Source organism: Saccopteryx leptura, chromosome 2, assembly GCF_036850995.1.
Source record: "Saccopteryx leptura isolate mSacLep1 chromosome 2, mSacLep1_pri_phased_curated, whole genome shotgun sequence".
NCBI classification, from domain to species: Eukaryota; Metazoa; Chordata; class Mammalia; order Chiroptera; family Emballonuridae; genus Saccopteryx; species Saccopteryx leptura.
Genome location: NC_089504.1, coordinates 267979634 through 267993339, shown reverse-complemented (window position 1 = coordinate 267993339; position 13706 = coordinate 267979634). Strand labels below are relative to the sequence as shown.

The following is a 13706-nucleotide window of genomic DNA, read 5'->3' as shown; positions in this document are numbered from 1 at the left end:
TCTTGCCTCTTTGTATGCTTAGTCTTTTTATTGGGTTCCATACATTGAGTTTTATCCTTTTGAGTGTTGGCTGTTTTTGTATTCCTGTAACTCTTGAGCTGTTCTGGGATATAGTAAAGTTAATTGAAAATAGTTTGATTCTCTTGAGTTTTGATTTTTATGATTTATTAGGCCTAAAGCAGTGCTCAGTCTAGAATGAATTATTCCCCAATACTGAGGTGAGACCGTCCTGAGTATCGCTTCCCAGTATTTGATGGACTGGGAGTTCTTTTAGTCTGGCTACTGGGAACAGGCACTGTTCCTGACTCTGTGAGCACCACTCTTCACACCGGTCTCTTTGGATGATTGTTGACCCTGTCTGGGGTGGTTTCATACTCATGTGCTGATCCATTTTGCTGAATATTCAAGAAGGATCCTCTGCAAATCCCCAGGGTGTTCTTAAGTGGGTAACTGTCTTCTCTGATTCTTTGTGTTATGGATTCGAGCCAGTTTGACCTTCCTGTACTCCCAGTCCTGGGTTCTCAGTTCAGGGAGTCTGCCGGCCTCTGCCTCTCTTCCCTTTCCCTGTGCCTTAGCCTGGATACTCTTAAGTCAGTGAGCTAGGGAAATTGTAGAGCTAGCCTGTCTGTGTCCTGTCACCCACATTGTGATACTGGTTCATAGGTTGTGTCTGTTTTAGTTTGTTTCTTTGTTTTGGGGCAGGGGCTATTTCAGATGGCAGGGTAACTGTGTGGTTTCTGTTACTCTATCTTGGCCAGAGTTTTAAAGTTCTATAAAAAGATTAATTTGAACTTCTAGTTATTAAAGAATTTAAAAGCAGTGTTTGTAGGGTTAATGTATTTTTATCTTTTAGGTTCAACTTTTAGATACAAAGAGGCAGCTGGATACTGAGACAAATCTTCATCTTAACACAAAAGAGCTATTAAAAAATGCTCAGAAGGAGAACGCTACATTGAAACAGCACCTCAGTAACATGGAAGTCCAGCTTGCCTCTCAGTCCTCACAGAGACCTGGTAAAGGTAAACAAATAGTTAGGTCCATAGTAAAGTGTCTTTAGAAACATTTGTGACATCTATTACTTAAATAGCCTTTTGTTTGTGGATACTCCTGAAAGAAAAAACACTTTTACTCTTTATATATGTAGTGAAGCTCTGTTTTAGGCCTAAATTAATATATTTGGAGACTTGAAAGATTGAGAATAGTTCTGTAGGCATCTGACCAAAGTATGTTCTTTGTTTTCCAAATGCTGAAACCGTTTATTGATGTTTTAAAAATATTTCTCTTGAGGGCTAATATTTGAGTTTTAAACTCTCTTTTTGAGATGGGGCTACTTGTTAAATCTGTAACAATAAGGCTCACTTAACAAATAATAGTTTGGTGTCTTTCAGAGCAGTAGTCCTAATTTTTGCTCCTTGATAGCCTCTGGGATTTGTTTTGTTAGATTTTGCTTCTGTTTGGGGAATTTACCATTTCAAATGCAAAGCCTTTGTGTCTAGGTAATCTTTCTATATGGTCTTATCTCAGTGGAAGAGAAATGAAAAACAATATAATTGTGTATGTGTGTATATATATTGTATGTATGATTATGTAATAGTACTCTCTTATTGATACTATTTGATAAAAAAAAACTTCAGTCTGTAATCTCTTCCTTTTCCAAGAATTTTAAAATAAAAATTGGGCTAAATGATTTAAGATTTTGTGTTTTAGATAGTAAAATTTAATTATATTCTTTTATAAATAACATTTTCTTAATATTTATAATAGCAGATTTCAAATATTTGGCTTTTTAAAAGCAACGTGATGACTAAATCACTGTTTTATGTTGGTATTTATTATGGGTTGATATATACTTCGTAGATAGTTAAGTTCTGCCACATTTGAGACTTAATCCTAATTTTACAAACCCTTTGATAATAGTTACCTCTTTTACCATTAAAATCTTAATTTTAAGAAAGCTGTTAAATCTTTTAGGTCAGCCTAGCAACAAAGAAGATGTGGATGATGTCCTGAGCCAGCTTAGGCAGGCAGAAGAGCAGGTGAATGACTTGAAGGAGAGACTCAAAACAAGTACTAGTAACGTAGAACAGTACCGAGCAATGGTTACGAGTTTAGAAGAGTCCCTTAACAAGGAAAAACAGGTATGTACAATTTTGAATTCAACTTTAATGCATTTAATTTTTTTTCTTTTAATTAGAAGCCTGACCCTGGCCGGTTGGCTCAGTGGTAGAGCTTCGGCCTGGTGTGCAGGAGTCCCGGGTTCAATTCCCGGCCAGGGCACACAGGAGAAGCACCCATCTGCTTCTCCACCCCTCCCCCTCTCCTTCCTCTCTGTCTCTCTCTTCCCCTCCCACAGCCAAGGCTCCATTGGAGCAAAGTTGGCCCGGGCGCTGAGGATGGCTCTGTGGCCTCTGCCTCAGGCGCTAGAATGGCTCTGATTGCGGCAGAGCGACGCCCCAAGATAGGCAGAGCATTGCTCCCTGGTAGGCATGCCGGGTGGATCCCGGTTGGGCGCATGCAGGAGTCTGTCTGACTGCCTCCCCGTTTCCAACTTCAGGAAAAGAAAAAAAAAACAAAAAACTGCTGTGTGTAAGGCTCTGTGGTAAAGACGTGTTGGACTGACATCCTTGCACTTACTTCTTAAAAGTGCTGGGGTCTAATCAGCCAGATAAAAACAACCCACAAAATTCATAAAACAGGGGAGGTGTGTTGCTGTAGGAAAGGTACAGACCAGATGCTGATGTGAACAGGAAGTAGGTGAGGGCAGTGAGGAATATAATTGTGAATGTGTCTCTTTAACAATTGTGAAATGTTTTGAATATCATATTTTGTAAAAATTACTGATTTTTTCCCTCAGCATGTCATAGCCATAACTTGTTTTAACTAGAAAGATCACTATCTTATGTTGAAGGATACAAAATTCATTTTGGAGGCCAAAGCTATAGTCTAGGGCCACAGTTTTAAAAGACATTGGTTGACAATATGGAAATCAAAATATGTGGAGGGGGGTAATCCTTTCAGTAGTAGAAAGACAGATTTGGCAAGTGGATATGGGGTTTCTGGGAGAAATGAGAATTGGAAATTTTACTTGAGAAAAGAAAAATTGACCAGTAACGAAGTTGAGAGGTAAATTATGCTTAAATGATTTTGAACTTGAAATCAGCATTTGATGGGTTTTTGAAAAGAAAAAATACAAGGCAAACAATTTTAGTAATTTTCAAATTTAGTTTAGATTTAGATAGAATAATTGTTTGATTTTAAATGTCTATAATTTTTGTGTCCTACTCTTGGGCTGATGGTGAAGGTGACAGAAGAAGTACATAAGAATATCGAAGTTCGTTTGAAAGAGTCGGCTGAGTTTCAGACACAGTTGGAAAAGAAATTGATGGAAGTAGAGAAGGAAAAACAGGAACTTCAGGATGACAAGAGAAAAGCCATAGAGAGCATGGAACAACAGGTAAATTGGGTTATTAACCGTATCAGTCTTCTTGTGTGAGTGCGTAAGTACTTGAATGCTTTTAAATAACTCATTAGTTACCATTCGGGTTATCTCAACAGATACTGATTAAACTCATACCCACCAATTTTAGTTTTATATTTTACTTTGCTCTGTACATCAGTTCATGTTTCCTTTCAATATTTTAGACTATATGTTAGTAGATCTCAGTACTGCTTTTTAGAAACCACGGGCTGAGAACTGACTGTTGGGAGTATTAGTAGGCAGGGAATATGGAGCTGCAAAATGAGTGGATTATATCAGGCTATAACTATTTTAATTTTGTAAGAAATCCCACTGGGTTAATTGGGCTTTTATAAATTTGTCTTTAAAGTTTTTAAAAGTAAGTTTGCAATTAACTCTGGTTTTAATCTTATTCTTTCCATGGAGTTGTCTGAGTTAAAGAAAACACTGAATAGTGTTCAGAATGAAGTACAAGAAGCTCTTCAGAGAGCAAGCACTGCTTTGAGTAATGAACAGCAAGCCAGACGCGACTGTCAGGAACAAGTAAGTGTTGCTCTCATAGCCCGGATTGATAAATGAGCTTTGACCCTAGGGAAATTAATGCATTTTGGGGATTGGTGAGCTTACAGAAATGCAAAGTTATTTCTACTTCTGTGGAACTTGGACCAAGATCATTAGAAAAGTTTAGATGAAGGCTAAAAGTACATAGTGTAATAGTCAAGAACAAAACAACCTTGACAGGCCCTGGCCAGTTGGCTCAGCGGTAGAGTGTTGGCCTGGCGTGTGGATGTCCCAGGTTCGATTCCCGTCCAGGGCACACAGGAGAAGTGCCCATCGGCTTCTCCACTCCTTCTCCTCTCCTTCCTCTCTCTCTCTTCCCCTCCCGCAGCCAAGGCTCCAGTGAAGCAAAGTTGGCTGAGGCGCTGAGGATGGTTCCATGGCCTCCACCTCAGGTGCTAGAATGACTCCAATTGCAACACCCCAGAGGGGCTAAGCATCGCCCCCTGGTGGGCATGCCAGGTGGATCCTAGTCCGATGCATGCAGGAGTCTGACTGCCCCCCCCCCACAGCCCCTCTTCTCACTTAGGAAAAATACCAAAAAAAAAAAAAAGACAAATGCGGGACAAATACAAAGATAGGAGTAGGAGATTAAATGTGTAATTGCTCTTGTTTGCAAACATTTTTTTTTCTACTTCAGTCCTTCCTTAGTTCTGATTGTAAAACTGTATTGTAAACAAGATAAATACCTTCCTCAGCAAAACAATTTTTAATACATTACTGAGGTTATGGACTTTTATACACCACACTTTACAGAGCTTTTCACTACTCTATACAGCTTAAAAAACAAAACCACATTATTTGTTGCAGGTACGTATATACATATAACCACATATGCATGTGTGATAACGCTTTTTATAATTTTTTATGAACAAAAATGGTAAAACACAATTCAGGGTAATGGGGATTATTAAAATGGTAGAATGAGAAATGAATATCTGTGGTAATATTGCTAATGTTTCCATTTTAGTTGTATATTAATTGCCATTTATTTGATTACTAGTCTTTATTGCTTATGTAACATGTATATGTACCCCAGTTACTTTAAAAGTGGAATACAGGGGGAAAGGCTTCAAGGGTAAATAAGACAAAAATGATTTGTCCTTGGCTCATTGCCAAACAGTGTAACATTGAAGATTAAAATCAGAGGATGTTTCTGTACCACAGTTTTTAAATTAATTATTTCCATTTCTCTTTATTCATGTGTGTATGCATGTATTTTACATAAGTGAGTTATATTTTGCTTTTAATTTATAAAATCTGTTCCAAATTGCTAACTACATAGTCTTCATAAGTTTCATTTGGACTAGTTCTTCAGTAGATAATAGTATAACTTTTAGCTGTTCTATTTTGGTGTATTTATATTATCTCCACTTTTATTATTTTAAATAATGTAGTGTGCATCTTCTGTACTGATGAGCCTTAGGTTTTTAGTCTTTTGCGTCAGTGGGGGAATAATTTCTTTCAGGCTAAAATCGCCGTGGAAGCTCAGAACAAGTATGAGCGAGAGCTGATGCTGCATGCCGCTGATGTGGAGGCTCTGCAGGCCGCCAAGGCGCAGGTGGCCAAGATGGCATCACTGCGGCAGCATTTGGAGGAAACCGCCCAGAAAGCAGAGTCACAGTTGTTGGAGTGTAAAGCATCGTGGGAGGAAAGAGAGAGAGTGTTAAAGGTATTACTGTGCATCCTAACAGAATGCTCTGGAGAATTGAAAAGTTTGAGTTTCTCTGTTTAGTATGCATGAGAAAAACTATTATGACAGAGTATTGGCTTACAGGATGAAGTTTCCAAGTGTGTGTCTCGCTGTGAAGATCTAGAGAAACAAAACAGATTACTTCATGATCAGATTGAAAAATTAAGTGACAAGGTTGTTGCCTCTGTGAAGGAAGGTATACAAGGTCCACTGAATGTATCTTTCAGTGAAGAAGGAAAATCTCAAGAACAAATTTTAGAAATTCTCAGGTAAAGCCAGTGTATTTTTGGTGCTTTATTTCTGTGATATAACAGCTATGATTATCTACAAATGTATACATTATAGGGGATGGTTTGTGAGCTCTTTAGATACAAAGCTCATACCGTCTCTTATTGACTAACACACCAACTGCCACTCAATTAGTGGTCATTTTGAACTTACACATGTATGCTCATATAAATAAATAGCATTCAGTTAAACTTGCATGGGTTCTTTGACAAACTAAATGCCTTTCGGGTCATTTTTCAGATGAATATTTCTAAAGCCACCATTTATAATAAATCCTCTCATTTTTAATGCAAATATAAAAATAGTTGTTAAAGTGAATAATCTTGTCATCTTAAAATTACTCAAATTTTGAAATATCATTGTCATGTTTTATTCAAATAGAATCTCATCTATTCTTGCAGATTTATACGACGAGAAAAAGAAATTGCTGAAACGAGATTTGAGGTGGCTCAGGTTGAGAGTCTGCGTTATCGACAAAGAGTTGAACTTTTAGAAAGAGAGCTGCAGGAACTGCAGGACAGTCTCAATGCTGAACGGGAGAAAGTCCAGGTATATATCCACGCGTGAAAAAAGCAGTCATTAAATCAAGTGAAGAGGTCATTTTAGTTCCTAATAACATAAAATTTAATTTGAAATGAGCATTCTTCCTTAACTTATCAGTTTATTAAACATTATTAAACACTGATATAATATTGTGGTAAGAGACTAGTGGTAACCAGACTTCCTGGTTTCAAATTCTAACTTCATATCATGAGATGTATGCCTTGGGTACATTAATTTCCCTGCTCTCAAATGTCATCATCTGTAAAACTGGAATGGACATTAATAATGAAGATTAAGTGAGTTAGTACACATGAAGCATTTAGAATCCTGTCTGGTGCGTAATAAGTGCTTAAATTCCAGTTATCTTAATTTGTTGTAGTTGTCATTACATATCCATCAAAAGTCATTCTAGGATAACATGGTGGATTGAAACTGCTACAGAATATTTCTTCCTCAGCAAAAGATAAAAAAAATAGCAATTATAAACCAAAGAAAGAAAAAGAAGATGCTATATAGTGAATGGATGGTCATATCACAAGCTTGACCCTTTAACCCTCACTAACACCCAAAATCTTATTGCATGACCTCATTCTGAGGACATGGCAGTATTAACACCCCACATGGAAAGAAGAAAATCAGGAACTTGAATCATTTATCTTCTTTTAACTGATAGGTAGTTCGAATAACTGCTAGAGAGAAACTATTGAAACAGGATATATGAATTTACATTTTCAGGCAAGTTGAAAGTTTCAGAATTACATCACCTTGAGAAAACAATTCAAATTCAAATATATCCCATTGTAGAAATAATACACAGATCCTCTAATTCAGTGGAGGAAAAGAGGCAGAATCAGGGTTTCTAACAAAGATGGCATATTCTTTGTTGTTCCTTTGGTTTACAGAAAGGCAAATAATACTTAAAAATGCCCAGTCCACAAACAGGTTTACGATGTAGGGGTCAAGGGAATCAACTCTTAGAGTCAGAAGAAGGTCAAAAAGTACCACATTATATCAAAAATGATAGAATGTCTGCCCGCTGTGAATGAACGCTGCAGCATAGCAGCCCTGAGCCATCGCTTTAAAAGTGGTTAGGGAATGAAGTAACGTGTGAAAGGTGGATAATTACACCCAACGAGAACAGGAAGGAGTTCTTTACTGTTGACAACTCTCAGTAAAAGTGGTCAAAACCAAAGGGATGAAACGATTGAATGAAATAAAAAAGAATTGCTGGAAAAGGGCAAGTGGGGGAAATAATTTTACTTGGGAATTATTAATAAATTCAGTCCACCAAGAAAAAGAAAGCAATCTGGATTGCTGTTTTCACCTATGGTAAAATGGATTATTTGTTGGTGGAGTTTGTAGTTTCTTTTTTACTTTCACCTTTGTGATTTCTTGCATTTGTTTAAAGTATTTGTAATTAGCATGCACTGCAGAAAAATAAATGTGAAATTTTCAAAAACTTGAGTTTTAAAAGTTAATATTTAAAACCTCACTTGTTGCAGGGAAGATTCAAACTGGTAGGAAAAGATAGTCTTTACCTAGTGGTAGACGATGTGTAAGCATGTGTGAAATCTTCCAGGTAACTGCAAAAACGATGGCCCAGCATGAAGAACTGATGAAGAAAACTGAAACAATGAATGTAGTGATGGAGACCAATAAGATGCTAAGAGAAGAAAAGGAAAGACTAGAACAGGATCTACAGCAGATGCAAGCAAAGGTTTGTAACTTTTTAATAGTAGAAGCATGTTTATTTTATTAAAATTATGAATTTTTATATCAGGTATTTTTAAAAATTGGCATTATTTTCAGGTGAGGAAACTAGAGTTAGATATTTTACCATTACAAGAAGCAAATGCTGAGCTAAGTGAGAAAAGTGGTATGTTGCAAGCAGAGAAGAAGTTATTAGAAGAAGATGTCAAACGTTGGAAAGCACGTAACCAGGTAAATGCAATTAAACCTATTCCAAAAAATGGAAATGTTGATTTTTTTAGAATAGGGTAAAATTTAAGGAAATAAATTATTTGAAGAACTAGCAAAAATTTACTATGTTTAACAGTGGAAGTGCAACATGGTACATATACATACAACTCAGTTTTTAAAATGTTTTTATGTTTTGTAAAAATGACTAATTTAGGTCTTTTAATTCTAAATTTAGGCTTTCACTTTTCTCTTAAAATACTTTTATATATGAAAAATGGATTTATAATTTATTGAAGCACTTAAAGATGGCTTATTTACTGGAAACCGTTTTTAGGAAGACAAAATCATTTCACAGAAGACAGTTAGAAACTCCAGCTCTATTCAGACAAAAAGTTGAAAGTCTGTCTTGCCACATCTGTTTTGTGAGACTTTTTTTAAACTCCTGAGCCAATTTTTCCCATTTGTAATAATGAGGGCAAAATACTACTTTTCATGTTACAAAAATTAGGTAATAAAGATAATGCCCTGGCATGGTAACCGTTGTTATCTAAGTCAGACTGTAGATCTTAAGAGACTATTTAATTTTTTATTTTTTTATCACAGACAATCTGAAAAGTCAAGGAAGGAGGGTGATCTACGCAAATTTACATATACAAGGTTGGGCAAGAGTAAGCTTACAGTTGTTTGTATGGAAAGTAGTAATATAACAGTTAATAAATAATAATAAAAGGGCAAACCTTGTTTCATGTACTCAAAATTGTAAACCTACTTTTGCCTCACCTTATATTCCTATTAAATTGTGCTGCTTTCTTTCCTAGTGAATCAGTTATAGTTGGGATTTTCACTTTTTACCCCTAGATTATAATGCATTAAGAACATTTTTTCTTTGTTAATGTCACTTAATGAAATTAGGTGTTTAATATTAAAAGCTTGTAGATTTTTGGATCTCTTTGTTTGGCTCTATTGTAACTATTCTGAAGTGTATATCTGTAACTATTAAAGTAAATATAATGAATAATAACATTTACTTTATTTTCCCTTTCCATTTTGGCTAGACTTTTTAGCTAGACACACTAGAGCTTTGATTTTAATTATCTTATAGTTTGGTGCTTTGTTACCGTATATACAAGATACCTAATGTAAACATTACTAAGTGTTCTATTTAATCGCACATTAGTTTGATAAAACCTGTGAAACCCTGTTACACATTTTTGCTATTTTAGCATCTAATAAATCAACAGAAAGATCCAGATACTGAAGAATATCGGAAGCTCCTTTCTGAGAAGGAGGTTCATACCAAGCGTATTCAGCAGTTAACGGAAGAAGTTGGGAGACTTAAAGCTGAGATTGCAAGGTACATGATACAGGAGATCTTAACTATTTCAACCAAAAGGGGTTTTTTGTTGTTGTTGTTGTTTTTGGTTTTTTGTATTTTTCTGAAGCTGGAAACGAGGAGGCAGTCAGATTCCCGCATGCGCCCGACTGGGATCCACCCGGCATGCCCACCAGGGGGCGATGCTCTGCCCATCTGGGGCGTTGCTCTGTTGCAACCAGAGCCATTCTAGCACCTGAGGTGGAGGCCATGGAGCCGTCCTCAGCACCCGAGCCAACTTTGCTCCAATGGAGCCTTGGCTATGGAAGGGGAAGAGAGAGAGAGGAAGGAGAGGGGAAGGGGTGGAGAAGCAGATGGGGCTTTTCTCCTGTGTGACCTGGCCAGGAATTGAACCCGGGACTCCTGCACACCAGGCCGACGCTCTATCACTGAGCAAACTGGCCAGGGTCAATCAAAAGTTTTGTAATGAACTTATATTGTTGTCTTTTTAAAGATAAGTAGTTGAATATTAAAATTAATGTTTTTGGTTACTTTTTTAAAGATTTAATGTCAGTTCACATCATAATCTCTCTATATATGATATATAATGCTTGACAGCTTGCAATTTTTTTTTTTTACAGAGACAGAGAGAGGGATAGACAGGGACAGACAGACAGGAACAGAGAGATGAGAAGCATCAGTCATTAGTTTTTCATTGCACATTGTGACACCTTAGTTGTTCATTGATTGCTTTCTCATATGTGCCTTGACTGCGGGCCTTCAGCAGACCAAGTAACCCCTTGCTTGAGCCAGCAACCTTGGGTCCAAGTTAGTGAGCTTTTGCTCAAACCAGGTGAGCCCATGCTCAAGCTGGCACCTTGAGATCTCGAACCTGGGTCCTTGGCATCCCAGCCCGACGCTCTACCCACTGCGCCACCACCTGGTGAGGCGCAAATTTTTGTTGTATGTATTTTTTTACTTGTTTTGTAACAGTAGCCTAGCATTTTATCTCCGCTATAATAATATTACTTAATTTTTAAAATGAGAAAGCTAAAATTCAGAAAGGTACCTAACGTTACAGTCAGTAATTGTTAAACCCATATTCTTTATTTCACGGTCACCTGATTTAAGTTTATGATAAAATAGGGTTTAGCAAACCAGAATCCAGAGGTTCTGGCTTATACAGCCTATAAGCTAAGAATGGTTTTTACAGTTTTAAAGCATTCTGTAAAAGGAAGAAGAACATATAACAAGGACTGTGTGGTCTACAAAACCTAATATATTTACTTGATACCCAATTGAGTGGAGTGTAGATTTTGCTATCAGGCAGATGTGCATTAAAACTTATGTACCAACACTTATTACTGTGTAAAATTGTGCGTGTTACTTGACACTTGTAACTTGGTTTTCTTATCTCTAACATGGGCATTATGCCTTATATAATAAGCAAATAAGATCTTTATAAAGAACCACAGATTCATAAGTTAAAGAGTTACTGTAGTGTGTGGAGTTTTTTTTAAGGATTTTTAAATAAAAATCTCAAGCAACACAATAAAAATGTAAATTAAAGGATTTTAAAACTTCAAAGTCTCATATACTTAGTCTTTGTTTTTTTGTGGTTTAGATCAAATGCATCTTTGACTAACAATCAGAACTTAATCCAAAATCTAAAGGAAGATTTAAATAAAATAAGAGCTGAAAAGGAAAGCATCCAGAAGGACTTAGATTCTAAAATAATTGATATCCAAGAAAAAGTCAAAACTATTACTCAAGTCAAGAAAATTGGACGTCGATACAAAACCCAGTATGAGGAACTCAAAGCGCAGCAGGATAAGGTATTTTGAAGTGATTTCCTTATGATGTGCATACTAATATTTATATATAAAACATTGTTTTATATATATATAATTTTGATATACACAGATTATACATAAGTTTATATATCAGGGTGACATAAAAATCTTGTATCTTCATAACTTTTATTATTGGTTTTTAGATTGTAAACTTGGGTCTAAGGTAATATATGATACCATGACTTAAGATTAGCTCTTAAATATGTCCAAAAATGCACTGTAAATTTATAAAGAAATTTTAATAAGTGCTAGGTATTTTAATTCAGTTTTTCAGTTTCCAGTATTGTCTCTTTTCAAAACTTTGTGCTTATAACTCATTGTTGACTAAAATTGTGTATATCAAAAATAATAGTCTTTATAATTAATCAGGTTGTGTTATGAACTTTTAAATAAGTAGTTGTTAACCACCTTCAAAAAGAATTTTAAAATTCTTGCTAGATTTTGAATCAGCATTTTGTTTTTTATTCCTAGAGATAAAAGAACTGTATATTGACTTAATGACATATTTTACGTTTGTTAAATTAGAAAATATATAAAGGAAAAAAATTGAAAATTTCTTTCTGCTCAGTGTTAACCACTTTCAGTATGCTTTTCTCTACTTATGAGTAATTTGTCATTCTGAACAATTTATGTCAATGCATCTTCATCCTGATTAGCTGGTTAATATTCAGTTTTATGGAAAACCCTAACCTATTTGACTAATAACTTTTAGACATTAAAATTGTTGCATAGAAAGTAATTTATGAGTACTCTTAAATTTCTTTGCATGAACTTGGGATTACTGAATATAAACGTGGGTGTATTATTACTATTTTTTGTATTAGGTCATGGAGACCTCAGCTCAGTCTTCTGGAGACCATCAGGAACAGCATGTCTCTGTCCAGGAAATGCAGGAGCTCAAAGATGCCCTTAACCAAGCTGAAACAAGGTCAAAGTCACTTGAGAGTCAAGTAGAGAATCTGCAGAAGGTATGAGTATGAGGTAGTAAAAGGTGTACATCCCAAGTCTTGTTGAATACCTAAAGAAATAGAATGGAATATTATTCAGTCTCAAAAAGGAATTAAAAAAGAAATTATGTTAGGCATTGACACTTTCTCCTATCATATGGAAATATATATATATATTATAGTTTTTACTTTGAATAACTCGCGTATGTGGGTAGTATCTAATCATCTTCAAGTGTTTGCTTACTTGTCTTGACCAGCATTTTATGTTTCTAAAGTTTATACTTCCATTTAGTAAAAAAAAGTTTTATATTTTATGTTTGTAGGACATAGAGTTTATATCAATATGATTGATTTTACATAATAATTATGTTGTTTCCCTTTAAAAGACATTATCTGAAAAAGAGGCAGAAGCAAGAAATCTCCAGGATCAGATTGGCCAGCTTCAGTCCGAACTTGCACGGCTTCGTCAGGATCTTCAAGATAGAACCACACAGGAGGAGCAGCTCCGACAGCAGATCACTGAAAAGGAGGAAAAGACGAGAAAGGCTATTGTTGCAGCAAAATCAAAAATTGCGCATTTAGCTGGTAAATTTCTGTATACTTTTAAGTTTTGAACTTAATAGTAAAAGTTAATCGATGTGGGCTTAAAAATTAAGTGGAAAGGAGAAAAAGTAAATACTATAAAATGATTTTGTGTGTGTGTTAAATATTAGGTTTATTTAATTAGACACAAAATAGTACAATCTTAATTTTCAATGGATGGGGATGCCTTTGACATATGAAGTCTTTCTTGTGAATTGGTAGTGAATAGATAGGAGTACTGCTGTCCTGCTTTGGTGTGTAACGGTTACAGCCTTTGGCTTCACAGTATACTGTCCAGAGGCCTTCTCTGAACTCCTGCTTGACATTGGGTCTTACCAGTCTGGGGACTTCTCTGTGCCTCCCTTCATTGAGGCCCTTCAGGGAAAGTATGTCAGGCTTAGGAGGAGCCCAGTGTTGCAACACTCCGGGCCGTACTGTACCTCACTGGCCAGACTGTTTACCAGGCAGAAAAATTCCTAATTAGTTTGGGTTTTTAAAGAGCAGGGTTTTATAATGATCTCTACGCTAGTGTTCTAGCAACAAATAAGATAAA

At 35.9% G+C, this 13706-nt stretch overlaps 1 protein-coding gene across 2 annotated transcripts in view; it reads left to right on the top strand.

Annotated features, from left to right (window-relative positions):
• TPR (translocated promoter region, nuclear basket protein) overlaps nucleotides 1-13706 on the top strand; it is a 59071-nt gene that overhangs the window by 18977 nt on the left and 26388 nt on the right. For both annotated transcript variants that reach the window (XM_066361740.1, XM_066361739.1), the window contains exons 22-34: nucleotides 854-1019; nucleotides 1972-2138; nucleotides 3302-3454; nucleotides 3884-4000; nucleotides 5484-5687; nucleotides 5793-5977; nucleotides 6398-6545; nucleotides 8119-8256; nucleotides 8349-8480; nucleotides 9683-9813; nucleotides 11396-11606; nucleotides 12449-12592; nucleotides 12958-13156. In XM_066361740.1, coding sequence (XP_066217837.1) covers nucleotides 854-1019; nucleotides 1972-2138; nucleotides 3302-3454; nucleotides 3884-4000; nucleotides 5484-5687; nucleotides 5793-5977; nucleotides 6398-6545; nucleotides 8119-8256; nucleotides 8349-8480; nucleotides 9683-9813; nucleotides 11396-11606; nucleotides 12449-12592; nucleotides 12958-13156 — 2095 coding nt within the window. The remainder of the gene's footprint in view (nucleotides 1-853; nucleotides 1020-1971; nucleotides 2139-3301; nucleotides 3455-3883; nucleotides 4001-5483; nucleotides 5688-5792; nucleotides 5978-6397; nucleotides 6546-8118; nucleotides 8257-8348; nucleotides 8481-9682; nucleotides 9814-11395; nucleotides 11607-12448; nucleotides 12593-12957; nucleotides 13157-13706) is intronic.